Raw genomic sequence first — 25131 nt, 5'->3', positions numbered from 1 at the left:
TGTTCCTATTTTAAAATAGAGACGTAAGAATGATGTAGGTTTAGGAACATAGCGTAGAGGTTCCCTCTCTGTTTTTCAGGATTGTTTTACTGACTCCCCACTAGTATTTAGCTCTCCGTTCAAGAGTTTTCAGACTCCCTTCTTTGGGGTTACCCTGTTGCTTTGTCGGAGTCAGTGGACTTGTGGGACTTATATTTGGGAATCTAAGTGAATATCTTTTTTTCTAAATTCTCTTCCCAGCCTCTGACCCTTTGTCAAAACACTGAATGTTATTCTCCAATGCAACATCGTCCTCCCCTTGCCTTGATACTAGACATTCACCTACTTCCATCAAATGTTTTACTCTCTGCTATTCTTTAGCAAAGCCTCCAGTTGTCCTTTCAACAGGAGTTTTCCCTGACTCTTCCGACTTAACGGTTTGCTGGGAATTATTTGGGCAAGTTCCTGCATTTTTGTTTCCTCCCTGCACCCGGTGTGCAGCTACTGTGCGGACACTGCATATGCTACCATACAAGGCTATCCGCTGCACTTCCTTCCTGTCCTGGTGGAGGTGCTGTGCTGCTCTGACCCCCCTGACTGGCTGCGTCATATTCCTGAGTCCTGTCTTTTGCTTGCAGGATGTATGGGGGAGCATTGGGGGCATGGGGAGCATTGGGGAACAACTTAAAGAGACCTAAAGAGAAGGAGACATTCCCAAGAGGCAGTAAATTTGAAAACAAATTAATAAAAGCTTTTACGCTTCATACTACTTCCTCGAGTTATGCGAGGGTCTGATCATGGTCTTGCGATAGGTCGCTTCAGCCTGCCGCTATGTTCCAAGATGCAAGAGAGAGATAGAGAATCAATGTTTGTTACAGTTCAGGAGTTTTCAGGGTGTTTTATTATGTCAAAAACAGTTTATTGCTTTCGAAGTTGCTCTTTCTGGTTTTTATACATAATTTTACCTTCTGTCACTTAAATGTAGTTTGTACCTTTTTCCTGGTTAAAGATTTAGACTTAACAATTCAAGTCAATCTTTTATTGAGCAGTAAGTATACACCCTTTTCTGTACCAAAAGAAACTCTATAGTACATTTATTGCCATCTGCTTAAAAAGAAACTCTATAGTACATTTATTGCCATCTGCTTAAACAGGAGATGCTCATAATTGCTCATGATGATTTGTTTTAACTTGTTTTCAGATTATGAACCTTGGCATTGAGGAGATTGCAGACCTCAGGGCCTTCGTCTTCCTGTGGTGTGGCTCTGGCGAGGGCTTGGATTATGGTAGAGTGGTAAGTAGGCTCCCTAGCATTCCCATTTATTATTATTGAATATATTTTTTTTAGATGTGTATTTTTAGGGCAATCGTGTGCTGGGCAGATGGTCTCATAAAGGGCATTACATTCTCCTGCCTTAGTTCATTAATTATTGCCATTGAGTAATGGGAAGGAAGAGATTATCCATGAAGTGGCAACATTAATACAACTTTCAGGCATTACACAAAACAGATACTCATCAAAATGTCAGCTTATTCATCCGCTTCACTTAATTTGCACCAAAAATAAACACGTTTTCATCTTCTAGATTGACATTTCTTTCAACTGTCATATGTTTTTGCTCTTCTTGAAACACTGCTTAATTATAGGTTGTGAGTTGCTGCTGTTCAGGAAACACAAGATGGTTACAGAATACGTTTGCCACATTTCACTTAAGTGTGGAATCATTACTGCATAAGCACTTTTTAAAGTGAAAGGAGTGATCATTGTCCAACACCAGTATTTACACACTTTACGTTCTGAAATCTATTGGTAGAAACCTGATATGAGTTCTTCTAACCAATCCTGTTGGAGGTATTCATTCTGGGTTCTACTTGGAGGTTGTAATATGTGGCTTGAGATGGTAAATGTCCCGCCCAATACAGATCTGTATAATTTTAAGTAAATTGTAAGCACATAATAATTTGGATCATGATATAATCCTCAAATGCACACACTTACATATAAGATGTCATTTTTAGAGGCCTAAGCTACAAGAGAAAGATATCCCTTATCATTTAATCAGTCAGCATTTTGATGTAGAACACTGTTTTGTGCTGTGGTACACAATAAGGGCAACCAAATAAGGGTAAAGTGTATAATTAATTTGATTAAAAATGGACTTGACATTTGAGTGGGAGTTAACTATTACTTCAAGTGACCTAATGATGGCACTTGATGTTACAATCCTTGCTGCCTAAGGTGCCTTTGCATCTTTAGAGTGCCTGTGAATGACACTAGTTCAGGCACAGGTTTTCCTGATTGTGCAGCCAGTGAAGAAGAAAGCTGGGAAAGCAGAAAGCTTTTGAAGAAAATAAACACCACTTTATTGGAAGAGAAAAAATCTGTCATGTTACAGTTTCAAAAACTAAAAGGATGCTATAATTATTGAATTCCAAATTGTAGAAGGAGTACCAGAGAATACTCTTCAGTTAACTTATTGTTGTGCATGCATTCTGATGTGTACTTCTGGACTCTTGAGTTCTTGCCTTGCCAATCTCCCCAGGGGCTACACTGGATCAGCAAAACTTTTGCAAAACTCCTGCATGTCAACAGGTGAGAAAGTTGCCATCAAAGACAATACGTTTTAGACTGTTTCACGCATACTAGGAGCAGATGTCAGTTACATATCTGCTTGGGGTTCCTCCACACCAAACATACTAGTAGAGCAAGGGAAAAATGCTTCCAGGTGACCTTCAAACCCATCAGGGAGAGGGTTCCTAAACTAAGCTGCTAAGCAAAAGAAGTAAGACTATGACAAGGAACAAACCAGGTCAAAAGAATTGTTCCTTGTCAAGATCATCAACATCAAGAAAGTCAAAAGACAAGTAAAAAAAGCATAGGAAAAGTATGCATGGCTATTGATGCCCAGAAATTCCAGGTCCCTGGAGAGGTTTCTCAGTTGGCTTTCCAGAAACCAGACTCCGGCTTTACCTTCCTTCTTGGACCCAATACCAACCCTGAATCCAATGTGCCCCGAATTCCCCAGGCCATTGTCGACGCTACTGCAATTTGAGGCCTTCATATCGGCCATGTTGCAGATATTTTGCCTCCTGGCTCCACAAACCCAGCAAGGACTCCAGCCAAATTATTCACTGACTGGCCCTCCCTCAGTGCCACCTGACCCTGGGCAAAGCCTGCTTGGACCACTTCAAATTCTGACTCTCGGTCACACACCACAGTCTGTGCTGCTAGCTTCTCCGGTCATTCCTCCATTGGTGCTACCACCGACTCCACAGTACTGGGATCCAGCTCTTTCTCAGATTCATTAAGGCTTCAGCCCACATACTCCTCACCCTTTGGAGCCTGGTTTCTTGGTCTTAGTAACTGTACTATAAAATGTTAAGAGGGTGATGGAACAAACGCCTTTCAACTTTTGTTCACGATGCCATTCAAATTACCCTAGGACTGACCTACATTGGGTCTGTAACCTTTGTCTATCTCCTGAGCACAACAAGCTTGAGCACAACGTTCCTTTAGATCCAAAAAGACTGTTCGTGACCATTGGGCCCAACGTTTAGAGATGTTCCAGAGGGGCAGTGACGATCCATGGACCTCTTCGGTTGGGAAGAGTGTTCTAAACACCATGCCGAGGTGTCAGCAGCTGATGAAGAAGTGTTCTCTTCAGAGGAAAAGTACAACACCCACTTGGAAATCGAGGAATTACCAGCTGCACAGACCCCTACACAGAGCAGGCCTTATCGAAAGGCCATGCACTACCTTCGGGCCATTGTAGGCACTGAGGACAAACTTTGAACATTATGTCCTGCCCTAGCTCGGCTCCCGAAAAAACAGCTAAGCCAGTTTGCTCGGCACCGACCACTCTGGGCTGTGCACCGATATTGTTGGCAGTAATTAAATCTCCATTGGCAAAGAGTCTTTCGACGCCGAAGCCTGCTGGCACATCAGTCGAAGCCAAAACAGTTGAGCCATTCTTTCCTTAACTCCAAAAGGAAATAGATGCCCTTCAGAGACCCTTGTTAATTCAAATACAGACGGGAAAATTATAACTAGACCATCAAAAGGGACAGCTTTTGTTAAAAAATGCATTAGATAAAGGCCCAGTGCAAAAAGCAAAGAAGAAAGTGGAGAAGGCCACCAGCCCATTGCCTGCACCCCATTCACCAGTCCAGCCGATACAGGAACCACCTTCCACACAATCCTCGCACTGAGACCCTCTCGCATATACACCACAAGGATCACCAGTTCCATTACAAGAGGAATAGAATTGTGAAGAATTAGCCCCTATATCACTACATCTATACCCCTGTTGGCAGGCCTCATTGCTGAGGCCCCTGGAGACTCTGAGCCAGACCTATACCCATCTCGGCAATACCCTTTAGATGATTTGTCCACTTATGCAGAGCTAGTAGCCGTAACAGCACTATCTTCCTAGACTTAATTGTATGTTAAGGCACACGGGGATATCTTCAAGGGACCTGCCCGTGTATGGTGATTACTCCTCCTGTAGACAAAAAATACAAGAAATCAGAATCCGATCCACCTTATGTTAAAGGCCAACTTACAACAGACTCTCTTGTTGTACATACAGCAAGGAAAAGGGCTAACTCCCAAACAAAAGGGAAACCTACCTCCTCCACACCTGACAATGAAAGCAAGAGAACAGACACAGCAGGGAAGAGACCAGCAGCACAATCTGCTAACCCATGGTGGATTGCAAATTCTGTAAAGCAGGTATGACGGAGCCGCATGGGATGAAATAGAGAAACACCTCCGATATCTTCCCGAAGAACACTGTAAAGGAGGGGCAAGAGTTGGTGTCTGAAGGAAAGCTCTTATCAAACACTACCATAAGATGTGCCATTAATGCTGCTTAGCTGCTCTGGGCATCAATTCAAGCCTCATTCTTAGACAGCATGCATGGCTGCGGGTATTATGCTTTAAACCAGAGGTAAAACAGAACTTGTTGGCTCTCCCATTAGACAGGGAACATCTGTTTGGGCCACAAGTAGACAAAATCTTTAAAAAAAGAAAAAATACACAAACTGCTAAATCAATGGGTGGACTTCAAACACTTTCTTTCCGTGGTTCTTTTTGACACACTTCCTTTTGTGGAGGCTCAACGCAAATACCGCAGGAAACCACTACAACATACAACCGGTCCCTAGCGGGTAGAGGCTATTCCAGAGGCACATATAGGGAAAATAATTCAAGAGGAAGAGGCAAGTATCCCTCACCCGAATCTACCCTTCTACATCCACCAAACCCTGACTTTAGAGACTTACCCCCGATCACATAACGCCTGTCGGGGGTCACTTACAATAGTCCCTCCCCATTTGGCGAAACATCACCTCTGACCAGTGGGTACTAGACATTATAGCAAAAGGTTATTGCCTGGAGCTCATTTCCACACCTTCCACAATACCACCTTGCAAACACAAAATTTCACCAAACTACATAAAGCTGCTCATAGAAGTACAACCCTTCCTTCTCGAAGAAGTGCCACCACAACATTAGGGATTAGGAGTATACTCCCTGCACTTTCTAATACCCCAAAAAGATGGCTCACTCTGGCTTATTCTCGATCAAATGCATTTGTTCAGATCATTTCCATATGGTCACCCTTCGAGAAGGTATACCTATTCTACAGCAAGAAGACTTTGACCACACTCAACCTCAAATATGCGTATTTTCACATACTAGTTCACCCAGCGCATCAGTGTTAATTCGGGCTTTTGGTCAATGGCAAACACTTTCAGTTCAAGGTAGTCCCATTCGGGGTCACTACAGCTCCCAGGGTATTCACAAAATGCCTTGCAGTAGTAGTTGCCCGCCTAAGAAGACAAAACAGTCACGTTTTCCCTTATCTGGACAACTGACTTATCAGAAGTTCAACCCATCAATTATGCAGCATACACACTCTGGAAACTTTACATCAGTATAGCAAAATCCAACTTCTAACCACAACAATTTAAACCATACTTAGGAGCAATTCTAAATGCAGATAAAGGGTTGGCATATCTAAATGCTGCAAGAATATAGTCTTTCCAGATGATAATCAGCGCTTCCAACCCCAATCTCCGGTTACAGCCAGAACAGTTACACGTCTTGTAGGCATGATGGCCTCCTGCATTGCAATAGTGCTTCATGCAAGACTGAATTTGCGTACACTGCTGGAATGCCTAGTGCAACAATGGACTCCAATGGAGTATCACTGGGAAGATCTAGTGTTGGTCAGCCGCCAAGCTTCTCGCTCTCATCTGTAGTGGAACAACAACAACAACAACAATAATCTGTTACATGGTCAACCTTTTCGTCACCCAATTCCGCAGGAGACCATCACCACAGACGCATCCCTTATGAGTTGGGGAGCACATCTAAACAATTTTACCATCCAAGGACATTGGAAACCCAGACATCAGGAATTTCACATCAATTACCTAGAGTTTGTAGCAGTACTGCTAGCGGTAAAAGCTTTGCTGCCACACCTAGTGGGAGAAGTAGTTCTAGTTCGAATTGAGAACACCAGAACCATGTTTTAGTTATAGATACAATGGGGGACTCAGTCTCCACAACTCTCTCAGCTCGCACAACAAATCTGGAGGTAGGCTCTACGTCACAAAATACACCTACTGGCGGGACACCTCCCAGGAACACAGAACGATTTTGCGCACCTCCTCAGCAGGACGCTGCAACTAGTCCAAGAGTGGAGACTCCACCCAGAAGTCCTCCACCAATACTTCCTAATGTGGGCCTTTCCTCAAATAGATCTATTCGCAACCGCTAAAACTGCAAAATGCTCTGACATCGCTTCTGGGTTCCAACACCTATAGTCCAAGGACAATGCTCTGTGGTTGAACTGGTCAGAGATATTTGCTTGCACTTTTTTTCTTGTCCCCCCCCCCTACTTCCATTTCTGGTTTGCAATTTAAGGCAGACATCCCTCACCCTCATTTTAGTAGCACCAACTTGAGGGCGCCAACCATGGTATACAACACTTCTGGAACTGTCACTGGTCCCTCACGAGATCAGACCGGACATTCTTGTACAGAACCATGGAGAAATACGCCAACCAGGCCCCAGGACACTCAACTTTGCAATTTGGTTCCTGAGGTCCTAATATTTTGCTACCTTTAACTACCACTTGGAACTATGACCTAATCAAAGAGGCAAGTAGACCTACTACGCAGCAAAGTGGAAATAATTTGTTAACTATTATCATTCTAAACAAATAGACCCACTCACACCGGCATTACAGGATATTGTCTGCTCCCTGCTACATCAACAAAGCTGTGGATTATCATTTACATTTCTATCAGGCTTCACCTAGCCACAGTGGCTGCATATCTGCAAATTAGACAGCATATGTCTCTTTTCAAGATTCCAGTAATCAAAGCTTTTATGGAAGGCCTCAAAATGGTAACCTTAAACCTTGTTCTCACTATGCTTATGGAGCTCCCTTTTGAGCCACTTCATCAAATCCAATTCCTTTCTTGGAAAATGACTTGTATAGTCGCTATTACTTCCTTAAGATGTGTTACCGAACTCCAGGCATTAACCTTGGATGAATCTTTCTTTCAGGTACATAAAGACAAAATAGTCCTTTGTACCAACCCGAAATTTTCTACCAAAGGCGGTGTCCCAATTCCACCTCAATCAATCTATAGACCTTCCGTTTTTTTCCCTCAAGCAGAATCATTTGCAGAAAGGGCACTGCATGTACTAGATGCCTAAAGAACACTCGTATTGTATAGATAGCATAAAATCATTTAGAAAGACACAAGGTATTCGTTGTCTTTTCAAAACCTTACAAAGGGAAGGCTGTCTCCAAACTGGTATTGGTAGGTGGATATTCAAATGCATACAAACCTGCTATGCCAAAGCAAAGAGAACCTTAACAGTTCCTCCAAAAGCTCACTCCACTTGCAAGAAGGGAGCGCCCATTGCCTTCCTAGGGAACATTCCAGTAGCTCATTTTGCAAAGCATCTACCTGGTCTACACTTCATACCTTCACAAAACACTACTGTGTGGATGTATTAGCTAGACAACAGACATGGGTTGGCCAAGAAGTACTATGTGTGCTCTTTGAAACAACTGCAACATCCACAGTCTAGCCACTGCTTTAAGGAGGACTAATTTGCGGTCTATGCACATCTATCTACAGCCACACATGACTTGAACGGAAATTGTTACTTACCCATTAGAAATCTGTTTGTTGCATGTAGTGCTGTAGATTCACATGTGCCCACTCTCCTCCCCAAACACCTGTGGCCTTTGCAGCAATCTTTTAAACTCACACGTATTCTTTCTATGGGTATCAATATCTACATAGCTTAGCAAATCACTCCATCCTCACTCATCTCACGGCAGAAAACAATCTTCAAGGCCCATGTGAATTACCAGCAAGAGGAAGAATCACAGAACCTCATGACTTGAAAGATTTCTACAAAGAAAAACAACTTGCACATATGCGGACCCAACACTAGCTGGAGGAAGTATGCACAGCATGTGAATCTGCAGCACTACATGTCACGAACAGATGTCTAATGGGTAAGTAACATTTTCCTTTAATTGCTGCCACTTTTGCATGTGACGTTAGTATTATAGCGTTTTTAAGAAATTGGAAAATAACTATTGCTGAAAAATAAATATAATGTTGGATCTAGTAGGCCACTGCGCCTCTCACCAGGCCTGGTCACCCCCGTGCTCCTCCTGCCGCCTCCTGCTCCTGCCTGCCAGCCTTGCCGCCTTTTTTCGCCGCAGACGCCCCCCTGTCCCCCCGAGCGGCCCAGCCTCAGCAGAGCCGCCCGCTCGCCAGTTTCCCGCCGCAGCTCGCCACAGGCCCCGCCCACCATCGGCCCATTGGCCGAGCCGCTCCCGCCGCCCAGCTGACCCGCCCTCTCGTCCCCCTTCTTAAGGGGACAGCAAGGAGTGCTCGGGAGGGACCACTGCGCCTCTCACCAGGCCTGGTCACCCCCTTGCTCCTCCTGCCGCCTCCTGCTCCTGCCTGCCAGCCTTGCCAGCCTTGCCGCCTTTTTTCGCCGCAGACGCCCCCCTGTCCCCCCGAGCGGCCCAGCCTCAGCAGAGCCGCCTGCTCGCCAGTTTCCCGCCGCAGCTCGCCACAGGCCCCGCCCACCACTGGCCCATTGGCCGAGCCGCTCCCGCCGCCCAGCTGACCCGCCCTCTCGTCCCCCTTCTTATGACGCCCCCAGAGCGACCGCGCAGCGGACGCGCGCAGCGGGAGCACCGATTGAGCGCCGAAGGTGCGCCAAAGGTAACCGGGCCCAGCGCCAGGACCCCTGGCCCCCGCAGACCCCAGCCCACCCGCCGGACGTACGACGCCGCCACCCTCAACGCACTCAACGCCGGACGAATCCCAGGATGCTACCGAGCCACCCCGAGACGCACCCACGGACCCTTCTGCTGCAACGTCTGAAAGTTCACCTGCATCCGGACCAGCAATACTCCTGCACCAACCAAGACCAAGACGAGCAACAGCCGCAGCCACCTGAAATGCATCCTGCTCAACACCTGCTCCATCCACAGACACGCCATCGAGCTCTGGAACCTGCTCGACACAACCTCACCAGACGTCGCCTTCCTCACGGAAACCTGGATGAACGCCTCTTCAGCACCCGACATCGCCATCGCCATCCCAGACGGCTACAAGATCATCCGAAGGGACCGCATCAACCAGACCGGAGGAGGCATCGCCATCATCCACAGGAACACCATCCGCATCACGACCAACACCGGCGACACTCTTGCACCCGCCGAGCACCTGCACTTCCAGGTCCACATCAACCCCAAGACCACCCTCAGAGGCACCCTCATCTACAGACCCCCGGCACCACGCACACAATTCAGCGAATGTGTTTGTACACGCAACAGTGGTCCCATGCATACAAAAGATGAGTAAAAAGTAAATATAGACAGAGTCAATCTATATTGCGAGTGACATGTCCAGCCGGACAGTGGTCTTCAAGGTTTACTCAATATACAAATTAAAAGCACAAGAAATACCTTCCACAATTCAACCAGTGCGGTACACAAGCCTGTGCAGGTCATCGTTCCGCCCAGGGGTGGTGACCTCACTCGCCTACTTAATCGCGAAGAACTCAAATGGATTCTCAAGACTGATAGTCTGAATTCCGGACTAAATCTGCAAGATGAATGGACTTCCTTAATTTAGTTTGGGCCTTGAACCAGTCCTTTTGCTCACTATAGTTCCTGCTTTATTTGTTGGTTTTAATTTAATTTTTCCTTAGGATTCTGAAGACTGATAGTCTGAAATCCAGACTACATCTGCAAGATGAATGTACTGCTTTAATTTAGTTTGGGCCTTGAATCAGTCTTGTTGCTTTACTGTATGGTACTATTTTGTTCCTTTAAATCTGTCACATGCATCCCACCTGGGCACTCCACCTCGACCACTATCCCCTCTCCCAAGATGGCCGCCGACTTCTCCATCGTCTATTTTTATAGCACATGAATCCCACCTGGGCACTCCCCCCCCCCCTCTCCCAAGATGGCCGCCGACCATGTCTATCGTCTATTTCTATGCCCTTGGCCATCACATGCTATCTGTCCAATCGGCACTCTTTATATTGAGCAGTCGCCGTCTATCACGAGCACGCCAGGGAGCACACCAGCCGACCGACTCAACCGGTAAGCCTTCTCCCCGGTTCCGCCACCTCCCCATCCCCTCGCTTCCAGCATGCCTCCTGATGCCTTGGTTTTATTTCAGGTTCCCTTGGCTCCGACGGAAACACCCACGTTCCGCGGAATTGTGCGCTCCATTGTGGTAAGCCCCAATTGTTAGGTCCGCCGCAATGTACCTTTCCTTCACTACGCACGCCCCTAATAATTCCATTCCGTTTACAGAGCGAACACGTCCCCACCTTCCATTCTGCTGGCAGCGATTTGATATTACTGGTAAGCGTGACTGCTCGTAGGCTTCACTCACTGTCTCCAGATGCGACCACCTACGACCATGCATGCGTCCTAACCTTTTGCACCAGCTCATTTACTCTGAGATGACGGTTGCAGATCCCGACGTATCGCTCCGCGGCTGCTCCCGGTTGCCTTCACCCGACCGTGTTCCTTCCTGCCGTTAGTCACCACTGTTACCGGCTGTGCATGTTCTCTGTTAGCCTTTGACTCATCGCAATCTGTTATATGTAGATTCAACCAGCTATTGCTCATTGCTGAACCCACGTCCCACCCGCAATTATTGCCGGATATGTGACCATCATACGGCCTTTCCAGACCTCGGGTTTTCACCTTAGCATGCCCATATGGGATTATTCCGTTTTTGCACGTGTTTTGCATTCACCCTGCCGTGTATATCTTGCCGCAAATCACAACAGTTACCGTATGTGCAATGTTTTACCGACCTTATATCTTTCTCCGCATGCTCGAGCCACATTTTCACGGAAGTCAGTCTGAAATTCCACCAGTTTTACAGTCTGGTGCCTCACTTTTCACCACAAGTCACTTGTTTTCAAATCCTTGTAGTTGTTGTTTCTAAATGTATATATTTCCTTTTCTCCCTTTCTAGGCAATTAGAGGCTAATTTTAAGTTAAGGCTTTCATTGAAATGTCCTGATGATGGTCCCCATGATTTACTAGGGGGTCCGAAACGCCGTCGACCTATCTAGCACCTAATACTAAACGTGATTACTATGTGATGTAATGGTGCTATGTTTACAAAATCTGTACAATTTGTATTTTGACAGAAAACGTTCTTTTGCCATAAAAAGCCCTTCTTTGCTATCCTTGTTCACCTCTGTACCTGCTCTGTCAGTGCCGGGCACAGGCTTGTGTACCGCACTGGTTGAATTGTGGAAGGTATTTCTTGTGCTTTTAATTTGTATATTGAGTAAACCTTGAAGACCACTGTCCAGCTGGACATGTCACTCGCAATATAGATTGACTCTGTCTATATTTACTTTTTACTCATCTTTTGTATGCATGGGACCACTGTTGCGTGTACAAAGTATGTTCCCCGAGGTCCCTGCTGACTAATTTGGGGCCCCTTGTTGCTGCTAACACAATTCAGCGAAGACATCGCCGACTTCATCAGCCCTCACGCCCTACTCTCCGACGACTACATCCTCCTCGGGGACCTCAACTTCCACCTGGAGAACAACGACCGCAACACCACCACCCTGCTGGACAACCTCGCCAACCTCGGACTCAAGCAACTGGTTAACACCCCCACCCACTACGCCGGACACACACTCGACCCCGTCTTCTCATCCTGCAAGGACATCACCTTCAGCCACGCCACCGGACTCAACTGGACGGACCACAGCTGCGTCCACTTCAGCTTCAGAAGGACCACGATCCACCACCACCAGCAACAGGCTGCACGCAGAAGCTGGAACAAGATCACAGCCGACCAGCTCGCGACTTCCCTGAGCAAGAACCCACCCACCAGCGCAACGAACCCAAGCCAGGCGGCCACCAACCTCGCGAAGTGGATCAGCAACTGCGCAGACGACCTCGCCCCTCTGAAGACCCCGCCTAGCAGACCCGGTAGCAAGAAAGCCCCATGGTTCACCGACGAACTCAAGAGCTCCAAGAAGAACTGCCGAGCCCTTGAGAGAACATGGCGCAGAGACCCTACACCGGACAACATGACTGCCCTCAAGCTCGCCACTCGAAAACACCACCAACTCATCCACGCCACCAAGAAAACCGCATTCAAGGAACGACTGGACAACAACGCACACAACAGCAAGGAACTCTTCAACATCGTTAAAGAGCTCTCCAACCCCAACGCCGGAAACAACGACATCACCCCTTCGCAAGACCTCTGCAACTCCCTCGCCTCCTACTTCCACAACAAGATCGCGGACATACACAACAGCTTCAGCACTCAACCGACGCACGCCACGACTGAATCACCGCCCCCCACCACCACCCTCCGCGCCTGGACCCCGATCAGCACAGAAGACACCGTCCGCACGATGAACTCCATCCACTCCGGATCTCCTACCGACCCCTGCCCTCACCACATCTTCAACAAGGCCGACGCTGTCATCGCACCCCACCTGCGGGACATCATCAACACCTCCTTCGACACCGCTACCTTCCCGGAGAGCTGGAAGCACGCCGAACTCAGCGCTCTACTAAAGAAACCATCAGCCGACCCCACCGACCTCAAGAACTACCGCCCCATCTCGCTAGTCCCGTTCCCTGCTAAAGTCGCCAAGAAGACCGTCAACAAGCAGCTGGCCGCCTTCCTCGAGACGAACGGATCCCTCGACCCCTCGCAGTCCGGCTTCCGGGCCAACCACAGCACCGAGACCGCCCTGATCGCAGCCACCGATGACATCCGAGCACTGCTTGACAGCGGAGAAACAGCAGCCCTCATCCTCCTAGACCTCTCCGCGGCCTTTGACACTGTCTGCCACCGTACACTAGTGCAGCGACTCAGCAACGTCGGAATCCAGGAGAAGGCTCTGGAGTGGATCATCTCCTTCCTCGCCGGAAGGACACAGAGAGTCCGCCTCCCCCCGTTCAGATCTGAAGCCAGCGAAGTCATCTGCGGCGTTCCTCAAGGCTCCTCGCTCAGTCCAACCCTCTTCAACGTCTACATGAGCCCCCTCGCAGACATCGCACGCCAGCACAACCTCAACATCATCTCCTACGCCGACGACACCCAGCTGATTCTCTCCCTCACCAACGACCCCGCCACCGCCAGAGCCAACCTTCACGAAGGGATGAAAGAGGTATCCGAATGGATGAAGAACAGCCGCCTGAAACTGAACTCGGACAAGACTGAAGTCCTCATCCTGGGATCCTCACCCTCCGCCTGGGACGACTCCTGGTGGCCCCCCGCCCTAGGCAGCGCACCCAAACCAACAGACAACGCACGCAACCTAGGCTTCATCCTGGACTCCTCCCTCTCCATGACCAGACAAGCCAACGCCGTCTCCTCGTCGTGCTTCAACATCCTGCGAATGCTACGTAAGATCTTCCGGTGGATCCCCACCGAGACCAGGAAGACGGTCACCCAGGCCCTCGTCACCAGCCGTCTGGACTACGGCAACTCCCTCTACGCCGGAACCACCGCCAAGCTCCAGAAGAAACTCCAGCGGATCCAGAACGCCTCAGCACGTCTCATCCTGGACATCCCCCGTCGCAGCATCATCTCCGGACACCTGAGAGACCTGCACTGGCTCCCGGTCAACAAGAGAATCACCTTCCGACTCCTCACCCACGCACACAAAGCCCTACACAACCAAGGACCAGGATACCTCAACAGCCGCCTCAACTTCTACGCTCCCAAACGCCAGCTTCGATCGACCGGCCACGCCCTTGCCGCCGTCCCCCGCATCCGAAGAGCCACCACAGGGGGATGGTCCTTCTCCTACCTCGCCGCCAAGACATGGAACTCCCTCCCGACCCACCTCCGCCTGACCCAGGACCACCTCGCCTTCAGGAAGCAACTCAAGACCTGGCTGTTCGAGCAGTAGCGGACCCCCCTCCCCCAGCGCCTTGAGACCCTCCGGGTGAGTAGTGCGCTATATAAATGCTTTGATTGATTGATTGATTGAGTAGGGATGTTAAAATTAATTCAAATACATTTAAAACTAATTTAATTTAACATATAAAAGTATGTTTACTAACCTATTTTAGTTAGTCTTCATTTTATTGAACATGGATGCTGTTTTGCTGTCTGTTCTTCACTCCTGTTTCTTCCCCCTCCCAAACTGTTCCTCTGTTAAATTTTCCTTTCACACATCTGCAGAACGAAGATATGTGATACAACGTTGTATATATTGGGAATGAACTTTCGAGTGATGTAAATGTTCAGGGTCTTTTCTGCTGCAAGTTCTGTTGCTGGGTTAGCTCTCTTCGGCTGCTGTATGGGTCATTGTTAAGTCTTTCATTTTAGTTGAACTTCCTGTGAGGATGTGATGCTGAGGCTGCAAGAAGCTTTCTTGGAAAATAGTCCTTCTAACTCTCCCTTGATGGGAATTAAGTAGCCGAATGGCAAGTGGAAAATCGTGCAGGATCTCAAATATTTACAAGATAGTGATTTCATGTTGTCATGTTTTTTAAAAAAAGATCAAGAAGGTTTCCACTTCACTGTTGGTACAATATATTGATGACCTAATAGTGGTATCAAAGATAAAAGAAGATTGTAAACTCAATGCAATTGCACTGTTGAATCATCTAGCATAGATTATGGTTCCCCAACTAAAATGCAGAATTATTAAAAGTAAGTTATTTATCTTGGACACATATTGAAAAAGTGTGAGGAAAGGCTTAAAAGACGTGTTTTTGCAATTTTGAAAATGTAACCGCTGACCACTCAGGTAGGTTTGAATGTCTTTTCCTTGATTGTTTAGTAAGGTTTACATGCGGTGGGTGACATTCACGCTACAGTACTTTGTGACAAAGAATGTCCTGATGCATTTGAAAAGCTAAGAGAGTCTTTTGTCAAACGCCCGCACTTTAGATGCCTGATTAGTCTTCTATTTTATTTGTACTGCCATGAAAAAGATGGATGTGAATTTTTAATTCTCATCCAAAGGCATGGTGTACTCTTGACCCCTATGGCCTGTTTGTCAGCTGTACTAGATCCCTTAGCTGCATGTCTTCCATGTTTGAAATCTGCTGCAGTTGTTTGCATTCTCACTAAACAAAGTGAAGGGATTGTGATAGACCATATTTAAATGATTTATGTCCCACACTCATTGGTGACCTTTTTGACTAGAACTAGAGCTCAGCATTTTACTAATAGTAGGTTGACACGCTATGACCAGGTATACTTGTAGCTGTAGATATCTTTATAAAGAGATGTAGTCCATTAAATCCAGCAACACAGCTTTCTATTTTAGACGAAAGTTGTGAATACAGGGAATTTGCTAATGATGAAATTGAACCTGAACAAGATTGTATAGAGATGACTGATTTATGCACAAAACCAAGGCCTGATATAAAAGAAACTCCTCTACAGATGACTGATCTGACATTATTTATTGATGAGTCTTGTTTAAAATAATATAGTGCACTGAGAACTATCTATGCAGTGTGCACTGTTTCAGAGACCTTGGAAGCCTCTTTCTTGGCGAATGTAACTTCAGCGTGAGTGACTGTGTTAGTTGCCTTGATAAAAGCTTGTTGCTTGTCTGAAAATTTTAATGTGACAATTTATACAGCCAGTGTGGATTTGGAGTTGTGAATAACTTTGGCCAACTCTGGTCACAAAGAGGTTTTAGAACTTGTTCCGGAGCTCCAATAAGAAATTGTGCCTATATACTAAATGTGTTGGAAGCCATACTACTGTCAAAGGACATTGCTGTGGTAAAATTTGTTGCACATGAAACCGGAAACACTTGGGAACAAAAATGCAGACTAGCTGGCAACATACTGTGCTTTACACAATGACACAGTTGTGCAGGAAGGTGAAGATGATGAATCGAGAACAAGTACAGTATCAAATGTAGAAAATATAAATTGTTTTTTTTAATAAGTTTGGTTCAAACTTCTCTGAGTGAGCTAAGACATCTCCAGATAAATGCACCTGATGATGAGAGAAAGAGATGGGGAAGACGAGACTGCAAAAAGAATGATCAGGATTTATATGCAAGTAATGAGTAAACATGTCTTGCCTGACTCTACATTGTACACAATTTGTAAGTATATGCACAACATGTGATATAGGCAGTCTAATCAGAATCTTTAAGAAATACTGATAAAATGCAAAATTCAGAAGAGCTACTGAGGATGTTTATGCTGGGTGTATGTCATGCCAAATGAATGATCTAGCCAAAAGTACAATCGAGTTCATAAACCATATTGGCAAAACAAGTGGCCCGTTTACATGATTCCAGGCAGACTTTGAGATGCCTTAGTGAAATGGTTTAAAATACATTTTGTTAGTTGCCTGCCTTTTTCTGTAAATGGGTGAGGCCTATCCCACCCGGCGATCAGATAGCCTTACAGTTTTGTTGAGGGAACAAATATCGCATTTTGGCGTCCCCGCTTCTATTGACGCAGATTTAATTTAAAAACTGAAGCTTTGCAAACCATCTGTACTGCATTTGAAGTCAAACAAAAATTCTACTGTTATTGTCCACAATCCCCCAAAAAGTTTGTGCTTTGGCTGGATTGAAATGGCTAGATGCCCTTACTCTTTTATTGACTAGCATGATAAGTACACCTGACAGACTGTTTTGTCATCCCATGAAATTATCATGGGCAGATCAATGAGCACTTGTATGGATAACTGACATCATTGTACTGGATTTCTGCAAAAGTCCAGTTGATATGCTTTCTCATCGGGTGAACATCATGATCTAAGCCCAGGTGACTGGATAGTAATCCAGAAAAACACGTGAGGAAGAGCTGCTTGGAAGAGAGATGGAAGGGTCCCTGTTAAGATATTTTGACAACAAACACAATGGTTAAACGCCCCTATCTACTCCATATCCCAGAGCTCGGTATTCAGACCCGCAGCTACTCGTATGTTCCCGAGCAGCCGCTTAGACCTCTGGCAGGCGGTTGCTCCCCACAGGACAGAACATTGCTTCCTGACCCGTTGTCCATACCCTTGGAATTCTCCGATCCTTCCATTGGTCATTCGACTCTCCTCGAAGGACCGCCTCATTGGAATTATTTTCCTTCCCTGGATCCAACGCAGGCTACCTCTCAGGCATTCAGAATCCTTTGTCCTGATGATGATCCCGACATTATAAGCTGGCATCAAATCATTGTCAACACCCACACCGATTCTATGATGATTAATAGGGAACACAAGCTGTTTCTTGTTCTGTGACTTTAAATAACATGTATTGTTGATTGTCACTTTTTTAAGCTAATGCCTGAGGTTAGGAAATCTTGATTTCCATACCCCTCCACTTTTACCCACTGGATTGTAATTGGATTGGTTCTTGCTTTAACTATTCCTTTTGTGTGTTTAAATAAATAATGTTTCCATTGAGTTATATACCAACACAGCTCTGAATTTTAGTTCTGTGGTTATAACCGTATGTACCTTTGGTTGGGACATCTGTCTCTTGTAATATGCCAGATGAGCACCAGCTATTTATAAGGCCTGTAAGGGATTCCCACAGGAACCAGACCCACATGTTCTTAACCAAGCCTTGCCAGATATGGGGGGAGAAGGCAAACTGATCACCAGGCTATATCTATTATTCCTGCTAAAGGATGCACCTCGTATAGGTATACTAAGATCACAATGGGAAGGAAAGATTGGTTAACCATTGCGAGACTCGGAATGGAAGGCTATATTGGGAAATTGTTGTAAAGTATCGCATAGTGCGACCTACAAATTGATCCATTATAAATAAGTGCATAGATACTAAGCTAGCTGAATGCACAAGTTGGCCCCTGCTAAGCCAGATACCTACCCAACATGTAGGCATGCTGTTGGAACATATATACACATGTGGTGGGAATGCCAATGGAGAAAGGAGGTTTTGAAGATGTCATTAAGACTATAAAGGATTTAACAGAATTGCCTTTGCAATGCTGTATACAGGTATGTTTGCTGGCTTCGATATCACCCACTAGACATGCTGAAAGAAATGTTGGATTGTGATTAGTAACTGCGAAGAAATGTGTAGCAAAATGATAGATTACATCTAAAATCCCCCAAATTAAGTATTGGTGCGACAACATACATGATAGCTGTCTGACTGAGTAAAGCTACAATGGTAGGATGATCTGGGAACTGGCGGAGATACAACACCAGCAAATTATAGATAACTCAGCAAAGATGTCTAAAGCTGTAACAACTGAAGTTTGAGATTATATTGTACTAAGCGTGTTTTAGGATACCGCTTATGCAATTATCATTTGATATCTGCACCCATAATGATGCTATTGGATAATATGGTATATCTACAAATTACATGTACAGTTCGCTCCCATGTTATTGGGGAAAGGGAATGGGTGGTAATTGTTAAATGTAATTATTGTCATGATGCAACATACAATAAAAACAAATTGGGGAAAAGAAAATGTGTGACAAAACCCCCCAGAGGAAGAACAAAGTTCACAATGAACCAAGTAGAAAAACCTGGATACGGTTCAAGTCTAAATTCATGTTCAAGTCTGAGTTCAGCCCTAAGTTCCTTGGGAGATAGTGACTCTAACAAAGACTGTTGCTGATCAGTGTAAAACTGAAAAAGATAGTCCAAGGAAATGAACTTGTAAGAGAATACAGTGCGGATCAGTTGAAAAGCATGAGACACAAACCGGCTGAAACTCGTGAATGTGAATCACCAGTGACCAAAAGATTGACCTGAAGAAGAGTATCACTAAATATAAAGTATACGTCTCCTGAATGGGTGTATCTAGCCAAAGTACCCGGGGGAAAAAGCAGACCTAAAAGATTATGGTGCAGTAAATTATTGCCAGTACAAGTTTGAAACTGAATTTGAAAGTGGAACAGAAACTGAGGAAGTGGGCCCAGCTTGAATTAAGACACGGTTCAGATTAAAATAGATTAATAAAATTGAAAGAGAAAAAAAGAGAAAGGGTATGTTGAAAATTCAGGGAAATTACTGAACGAAGACTGCAACTTTTGAAAATTATTTTTAAAACTAGATCTTGTATAGTAAACATATTAGTGGGTTGGAGGGAAGAAGATCGAAAAGGTGAGTTAATGGGATAGGTTTGAGAGGGGAATGAGTGAATGTGAAATCCACAGTAGAAGGCTGAGACAAAGAAGGAACATTGATAGATGAGGTGAAAGATGAAATGGGTGGAGGCGTAAAGTATTGGTTGCAAGCAAGGAGTGAGAAAGATGAGGCAGCATTTATATGACACTGCAGAGGTGCGGGGTGGGGGGGGGTGTTAGTGTGTGTGTGTGTGTGTGTGTTAGAGCAATGAAATAAGGATTTTCAGCCTAGAATAGAGAGACTACGAGAGAGATGGAACGGTGTGAGAGAGGTTTGAAGAAGGGAAAAGGAAATGGAGGACACTTTATACTTATGAGCACTGAGGACTTTGTTATGGATCAGTTCCAGGTATATCAAACGAGGTGTGGTGTTTAACCTAATAGCAGTGAAAGCTCAGCTACAAGAACTACTTGGATAATTTGTTAGATGGAGATCTGCGTTTACATTTCAGATGTAGCACTTAGATCTTATGCAACAGAGACTTAGCTCTTAGCAGCAATTGACTATTAGTTGGTGCAATTCCAACAGAGGTTCCCATTTTGAGTTGAGTATTAGTTATTGAGTCCGTCACCGCTGATGAGGCATGTTGTGTATGCTGGAACTGGGTCCTGTGCACACTATCACTGGAAACAAGGTATATCAGACTGATAAGCCCTTAACAAGGGTGAAACTGGTCTTGGGTTGCTTGTGTTCTGGTTCAAGAAGGACCTGGTCCAGCAGTTTGTGCTGTATTGTTCCCATGGAGGCAGGGTCGAGCCTGATTTATGTATGACTGGGTCTAAACTGAAGTGGCTTAATATGCCAAATAACAATGGACTGGGATGTGGCCAGAATGATCACCAGTGACTGAGATTAATTGAAGCATTTCATTCATCACTCTTTTATTATACTTTAAGAAAGTACCTTTATTCTGAGACAACCATTCTCACCTTGAGTCTTAAGCAAGTATATGAGATCATAGAACTCAATTGGTGTGACCAATCTAAGATTAGCTTAATGAACTAGCAGTCCCTCCAAAAACTGGGATTTCGAAATGATTTTAGCTCAATTGGCAGATGGAAAGCTTGCAAAGACGCACATCCATTATGGTGTGTTGCTAAAAACAGTCATGGCTGTCTTTTAGAGCTGTGCATGGTGGCAAAGATTTTGCTTGTCTAGTAAGGGGCAGGCAAGGCAAAGACACGCTAATAAGGGAATGGAGAGTTGCCAATGCCACTTTCCTAGCTGACCTGCCCTCCCTTTTTTGCAGCTTTGGCACAGTTTTTGCGTTTATGGCACCATTCTGATGCAGCTGTTGATGATGACCCATTAACTGTTATGATGGTCTGTGGCTGGCGATTGAAATGCACTTGGGAAAGGGAAAAGAATAAAATAAAATTGCCTCCACACTTGTCCTTGCTATCATTTCTTGCCCTGCTTTTTTAGTGATGGCTTGGGCACACTTTTTGCTATGACCTTGAGGGAATTTACCTCACTTAAGGGTGACTGTGAAAAGGGTGTGCCTCTTCAATGACCTGTGTCTGTGTCTGTGTGTGTCTGTGTCTGTCAGTCAATGACAACCGTTTTCTTGGCATTTCAGGACTTCTTAGTATTAATAGGAATCTTAAGCCAAACACCAGTAGCAGAATTGCTATTCCCTCAGAAGGCACCTTGCCAGCTTTCTGATCCAAAGTTTATCCAGCGGGAGTCGATGACGTCCATGTTGGAAGGAACTGTGGACCGAAAGGAGCCCTAATCCATGCTTCACATTTAAAAAAAATTTATTTTCTTCATTTTCTTAATACAATCGTTTGCAATATTTTTAGCATACATCAGATCAGTTTAATACCAATAATATATAAGTATACATTTACATAGTAAAGTATGGTTCAGTAGCGATACAATCCAGTGATTTGCATATGTTTTTTAAAAACTTTCAATTCTTTGCATTGCTCACTAGGATACCAGTATTCTAGTACACATAATGTATTGTAATGTTTATAATAGTCTAGTCAGTTCCTCCCTCCCATAACTTTAACAAACCAACTATATCCCTCCCCTCCACACAGACTCCCCCCCCCCCCCTCCGCAGCTTGCCGTTATGCAGTGGAACACCAGTGCGGCCCAGGACCCCAGAACTTGACCCGCTAGTGATGAGGGAGCGCAGTAGTGGCGTTCCACCTAGAGAAGTGTGCCCAGCGGGGAAAGCGACTCCCTTCATCAGCGCGGACTCCCCGAGTGATTGACTCGTGTGGCTGATTCCATGGAGGTACTGCGAGGCAAAGCAGCGGGCGCCTGAACGCAGGACAGAACTGGGGCTACGGGGATGCAAAGAGGTACAACACGAATGCTGAGTCCAGGGAGCCCCCGGCGGGCACGATATCTGCAACATGACTCCGCCCACTTCTCTCCCCTTGCCAGAAACCCGGATGGAACAGACCGCGGGGCGGTAAATCAACTGAGGGGGGGAGAGCACAACTCAGGCTCTGAGACGGTGCAGCATGGGGTGGGTTCGGGTCTATGAGGCTAAGAGTAACCTGAGTGGAAGAGCGTCCTGCCGCCAGTGAGACAGGGTAGAAGCCACCGGAATTGCAAACAATAAGAGACACTGCCACTACTCGCACACTGAGGCACATAAAGTGGGTGGCCCCCTGACTTAGAACAAGGTCAAACACCAGCTCCGCTTGCCTTCGGGGGTTCCTCAGCACCGCTATGCGCTGTAGAACACAGTGCCCGAATTAGGTCTCAAAAGGCGCTTGTCTGCCCGTTGCCTGTTACGTGCATAGCCCTCGCCCGACCCATATACCCTCTCATAAGTGTCCAAAGTCTCTGCTTGCACGCTTTGGTTTCTGATGCGGTCTCATTGTGATGGCCGCCATTTTCTAGTAGCGTTAACTGGGACCTTGTGGTTTCGGTTTCAGTTTCTGTTGTGGGTCGGGAGCCCACGACTATGCACAATGGTTTACTGATTTATCCCCTCATTGCATTTTAAGGGGGTCACGATATGCCTAACCCGCCTCTGGCTTGCAGTTTCCGCGCAGGGTCTTGCAGCGTTGGGAAACGATTTGTGACCACCGTCGCTGTTGCTGACACACACGGTCTTGCACCCTGCCGCTAACTGCTATACGCTTTTTCTTTCACCTGTGGTGCACAATGCTCACAGTTGTTGGTCGTTGCTGTTCCGGTGGGGTAAGCAGTATGCCTTCGGTTCTCACACTGGTGTCTCCCCCGCATCTGTGGATGGATCCGACACTGCAGCAGGAAGGGGAGCTGCCATTTTCCACTCACTCGCCCTCACTCTTCCACATTCCCCTTGCCTGGGCCCTCATCCTTACCGCCGATTTGGCCGCATTCATCCTGCACGGTGCCCAGGCCGCCCCCTTCGATCTTCTGCCCGTTCACCTCTGCACAGACCTCGGCATGGGAGACAGGAAGTGCGGGAGCGCTAGGTCTTCTGCTCCTCCCTCCACGCGAGCCGAGCACATCTAGTTCCGGTAACAGAGGTTCCTAGGAGGAGCTTAGAATCAGAGACAACAATATACGTCATTGCAAATCTCAGACCCGGTAGCATTTATTCTTATTTAATGCATTTTTATATAGCGCGGACTTTACCCGAAGGTGTCTAAGCGCTGTACAAGCAAAATGGTGGCAGCACCAGCAATAAGCCCCGTCCTTTTCAGACTGGGGGGCGTGTTTTCTGTTGAGTGACTGAAGACGTCACGGAGAGAAAGGAGAGCAAAAAACACGCCCCTCAATCCGAAACGGACGGGGCTTAAAGTGACAGACAAAGCTCTTCTCCAATGGCTGGCCGCCGTTTAGGAAGCCAGCCAATAGAGAAGAGCTAGCTCGTTTACCTCCGTACTAGAAAACACACAATCTCGCCAGCGAGACTGCGCAAGCGCAGCCTACGCTAGCCGAGACCTTAAAAGGAACATATTGACAAACAGAAGCGAAAATAGATGTGGTTCAAATCACAAAATGGACCTATATAGGTGTCTTAAAGTTTTTGTTTTTTTAAATACCGTGCACAGAACTTCACATCTGTGAAGAGTAAAAAAAAATCACAACGTGTATCTGAAGACAAGTAGATTTAATCCAGTAATGCAAATATTTTCCAAAATAACGTTTTTTTCATTGTGGATTAAGATGACTTAATACTAATCAAATATAGAACATTTTAACTTGTGTGGAAAACTGAAATATGTACTCGGCGATGAGTGCAAATGAACTATCACAGACAAACCGCTTTCTGATGGCGTCAAGAAAGCGTTCTGGGATAGATCACATGAGTGAAGATATTGTAAAGTTTATGAATTTAATGAAGATACTTGTGCTCAAGAAATGAAATTGCAAGCAAGTTATTATTTTTCTCTGAGTTGATTTGAGTACGTGGCTGACAGATCATGCTTACGCTATGCTTTAAAATTATTTTATGAACTTGATGTGATTGTTCAACATTGTCATGTGTGTGGATTGTTATTGAACTCCTTAGTCATATGATTTATTAAAGAAATGAGCATCGCAACTGACCACTACTTCTTTTGCCAGTCTCTTCTGCGAGACCAAGGACAACATTTGAAAACGTAACTGATTGAACAACGTTGTTGCTACTTCTATGAGTACTTCAAACCGTAGTGCTCTCCTTGATATCACATTTGCCAAGCAAAATCATGCATACAAATTTTCAACTCACAATGCAGATCTGCCTGTACTTTCAACTGTCACTTATCTATTACATGAATTTGTGTGTTTTTAGCAGTGTTATAATAGAATTGGAATTAAACTGTACAGTTTCTTACCTAGTTCAGATACTGAGTCAGTAAGTGTGCAAACAATGTTTCCAGGATTCCAGATTTTATGATTTAGTATGATCACTGTGGTGATGCTACTAGTGTCATCAAAAAGGCCGGGTGTTATTTGGTCTTATCGATAATGGATTATATTGCAAGCTAACACCAAGAGACCTTGTGATTTTCATCTCTTGGAGCAGAAAATGCTGATTGAGATTGGCATTTAACAAAAAGCTGCTAATTTTGTGAAGGCCATCTCTCAGCAGACCCCTTTTGATGGTTTCATGTTCACAGTCATATCAGTTTGACAATCTTAATGGTGTTCTGAGCCATCAATTTGTTGTTGCCTTTTGGGAACTCTGCAAACAGTGGAGGTTCTGTCAAAGTTGATTGTATGGACTCACTGGCCAATTAGCCGTTTCATTTTGTATGACAGTGCTTAAAATATATCAATATATTCAAGTAGTGGATGTTTAACTAATTCTCTACATTTAAACGTTTGATTTCAGTGTTTACGTAAGTGGGGTTTCAGAAGGTGCGAAGACATTTGCTGGATTAAAACTAACAAAGACAACCCTGGCAAGACAAAGACTTTGGATCCAAAGGCTGTCTTTCAGAGAACAAAGGTAAAACTTGTGTTGATATGAGAACTGTGTTCAACTGTAACAGCCAGCAAATGAGTACAGTGGCATACTTTTGTTTTACTTGGATTAGAAG

The 25131-nt window shown here is 45.5% G+C and overlaps 1 protein-coding gene across 1 annotated transcript in view; it reads left to right on the top strand.

Annotated features, from left to right (window-relative positions):
* METTL14 (methyltransferase 14, N6-adenosine-methyltransferase non-catalytic subunit) overlaps window positions 1-25131 on the top strand; it is a 202156-nt gene that overhangs the window by 153426 nt on the left and 23599 nt on the right. The window contains exons 8-9 of the mRNA XM_078675944.1: window positions 1181-1273; window positions 24924-25040. Of these exons, the coding sequence (XP_078532070.1) occupies window positions 1181-1273; window positions 24924-25040 (210 nt within the window). The remainder of the gene's footprint in view (window positions 1-1180; window positions 1274-24923; window positions 25041-25131) is intronic.

Source organism: Lissotriton helveticus, chromosome 2_1, assembly GCF_964261635.1.
Source record: "Lissotriton helveticus chromosome 2_1, aLisHel1.1, whole genome shotgun sequence".
In the NCBI taxonomy this organism is placed as follows: domain Eukaryota; kingdom Metazoa; phylum Chordata; class Amphibia; order Caudata; family Salamandridae; genus Lissotriton; species Lissotriton helveticus.
The sequence above is the reverse complement of the archived record's forward strand: the minus strand, read 5'-3'. Positions and strand labels throughout refer to the sequence as shown.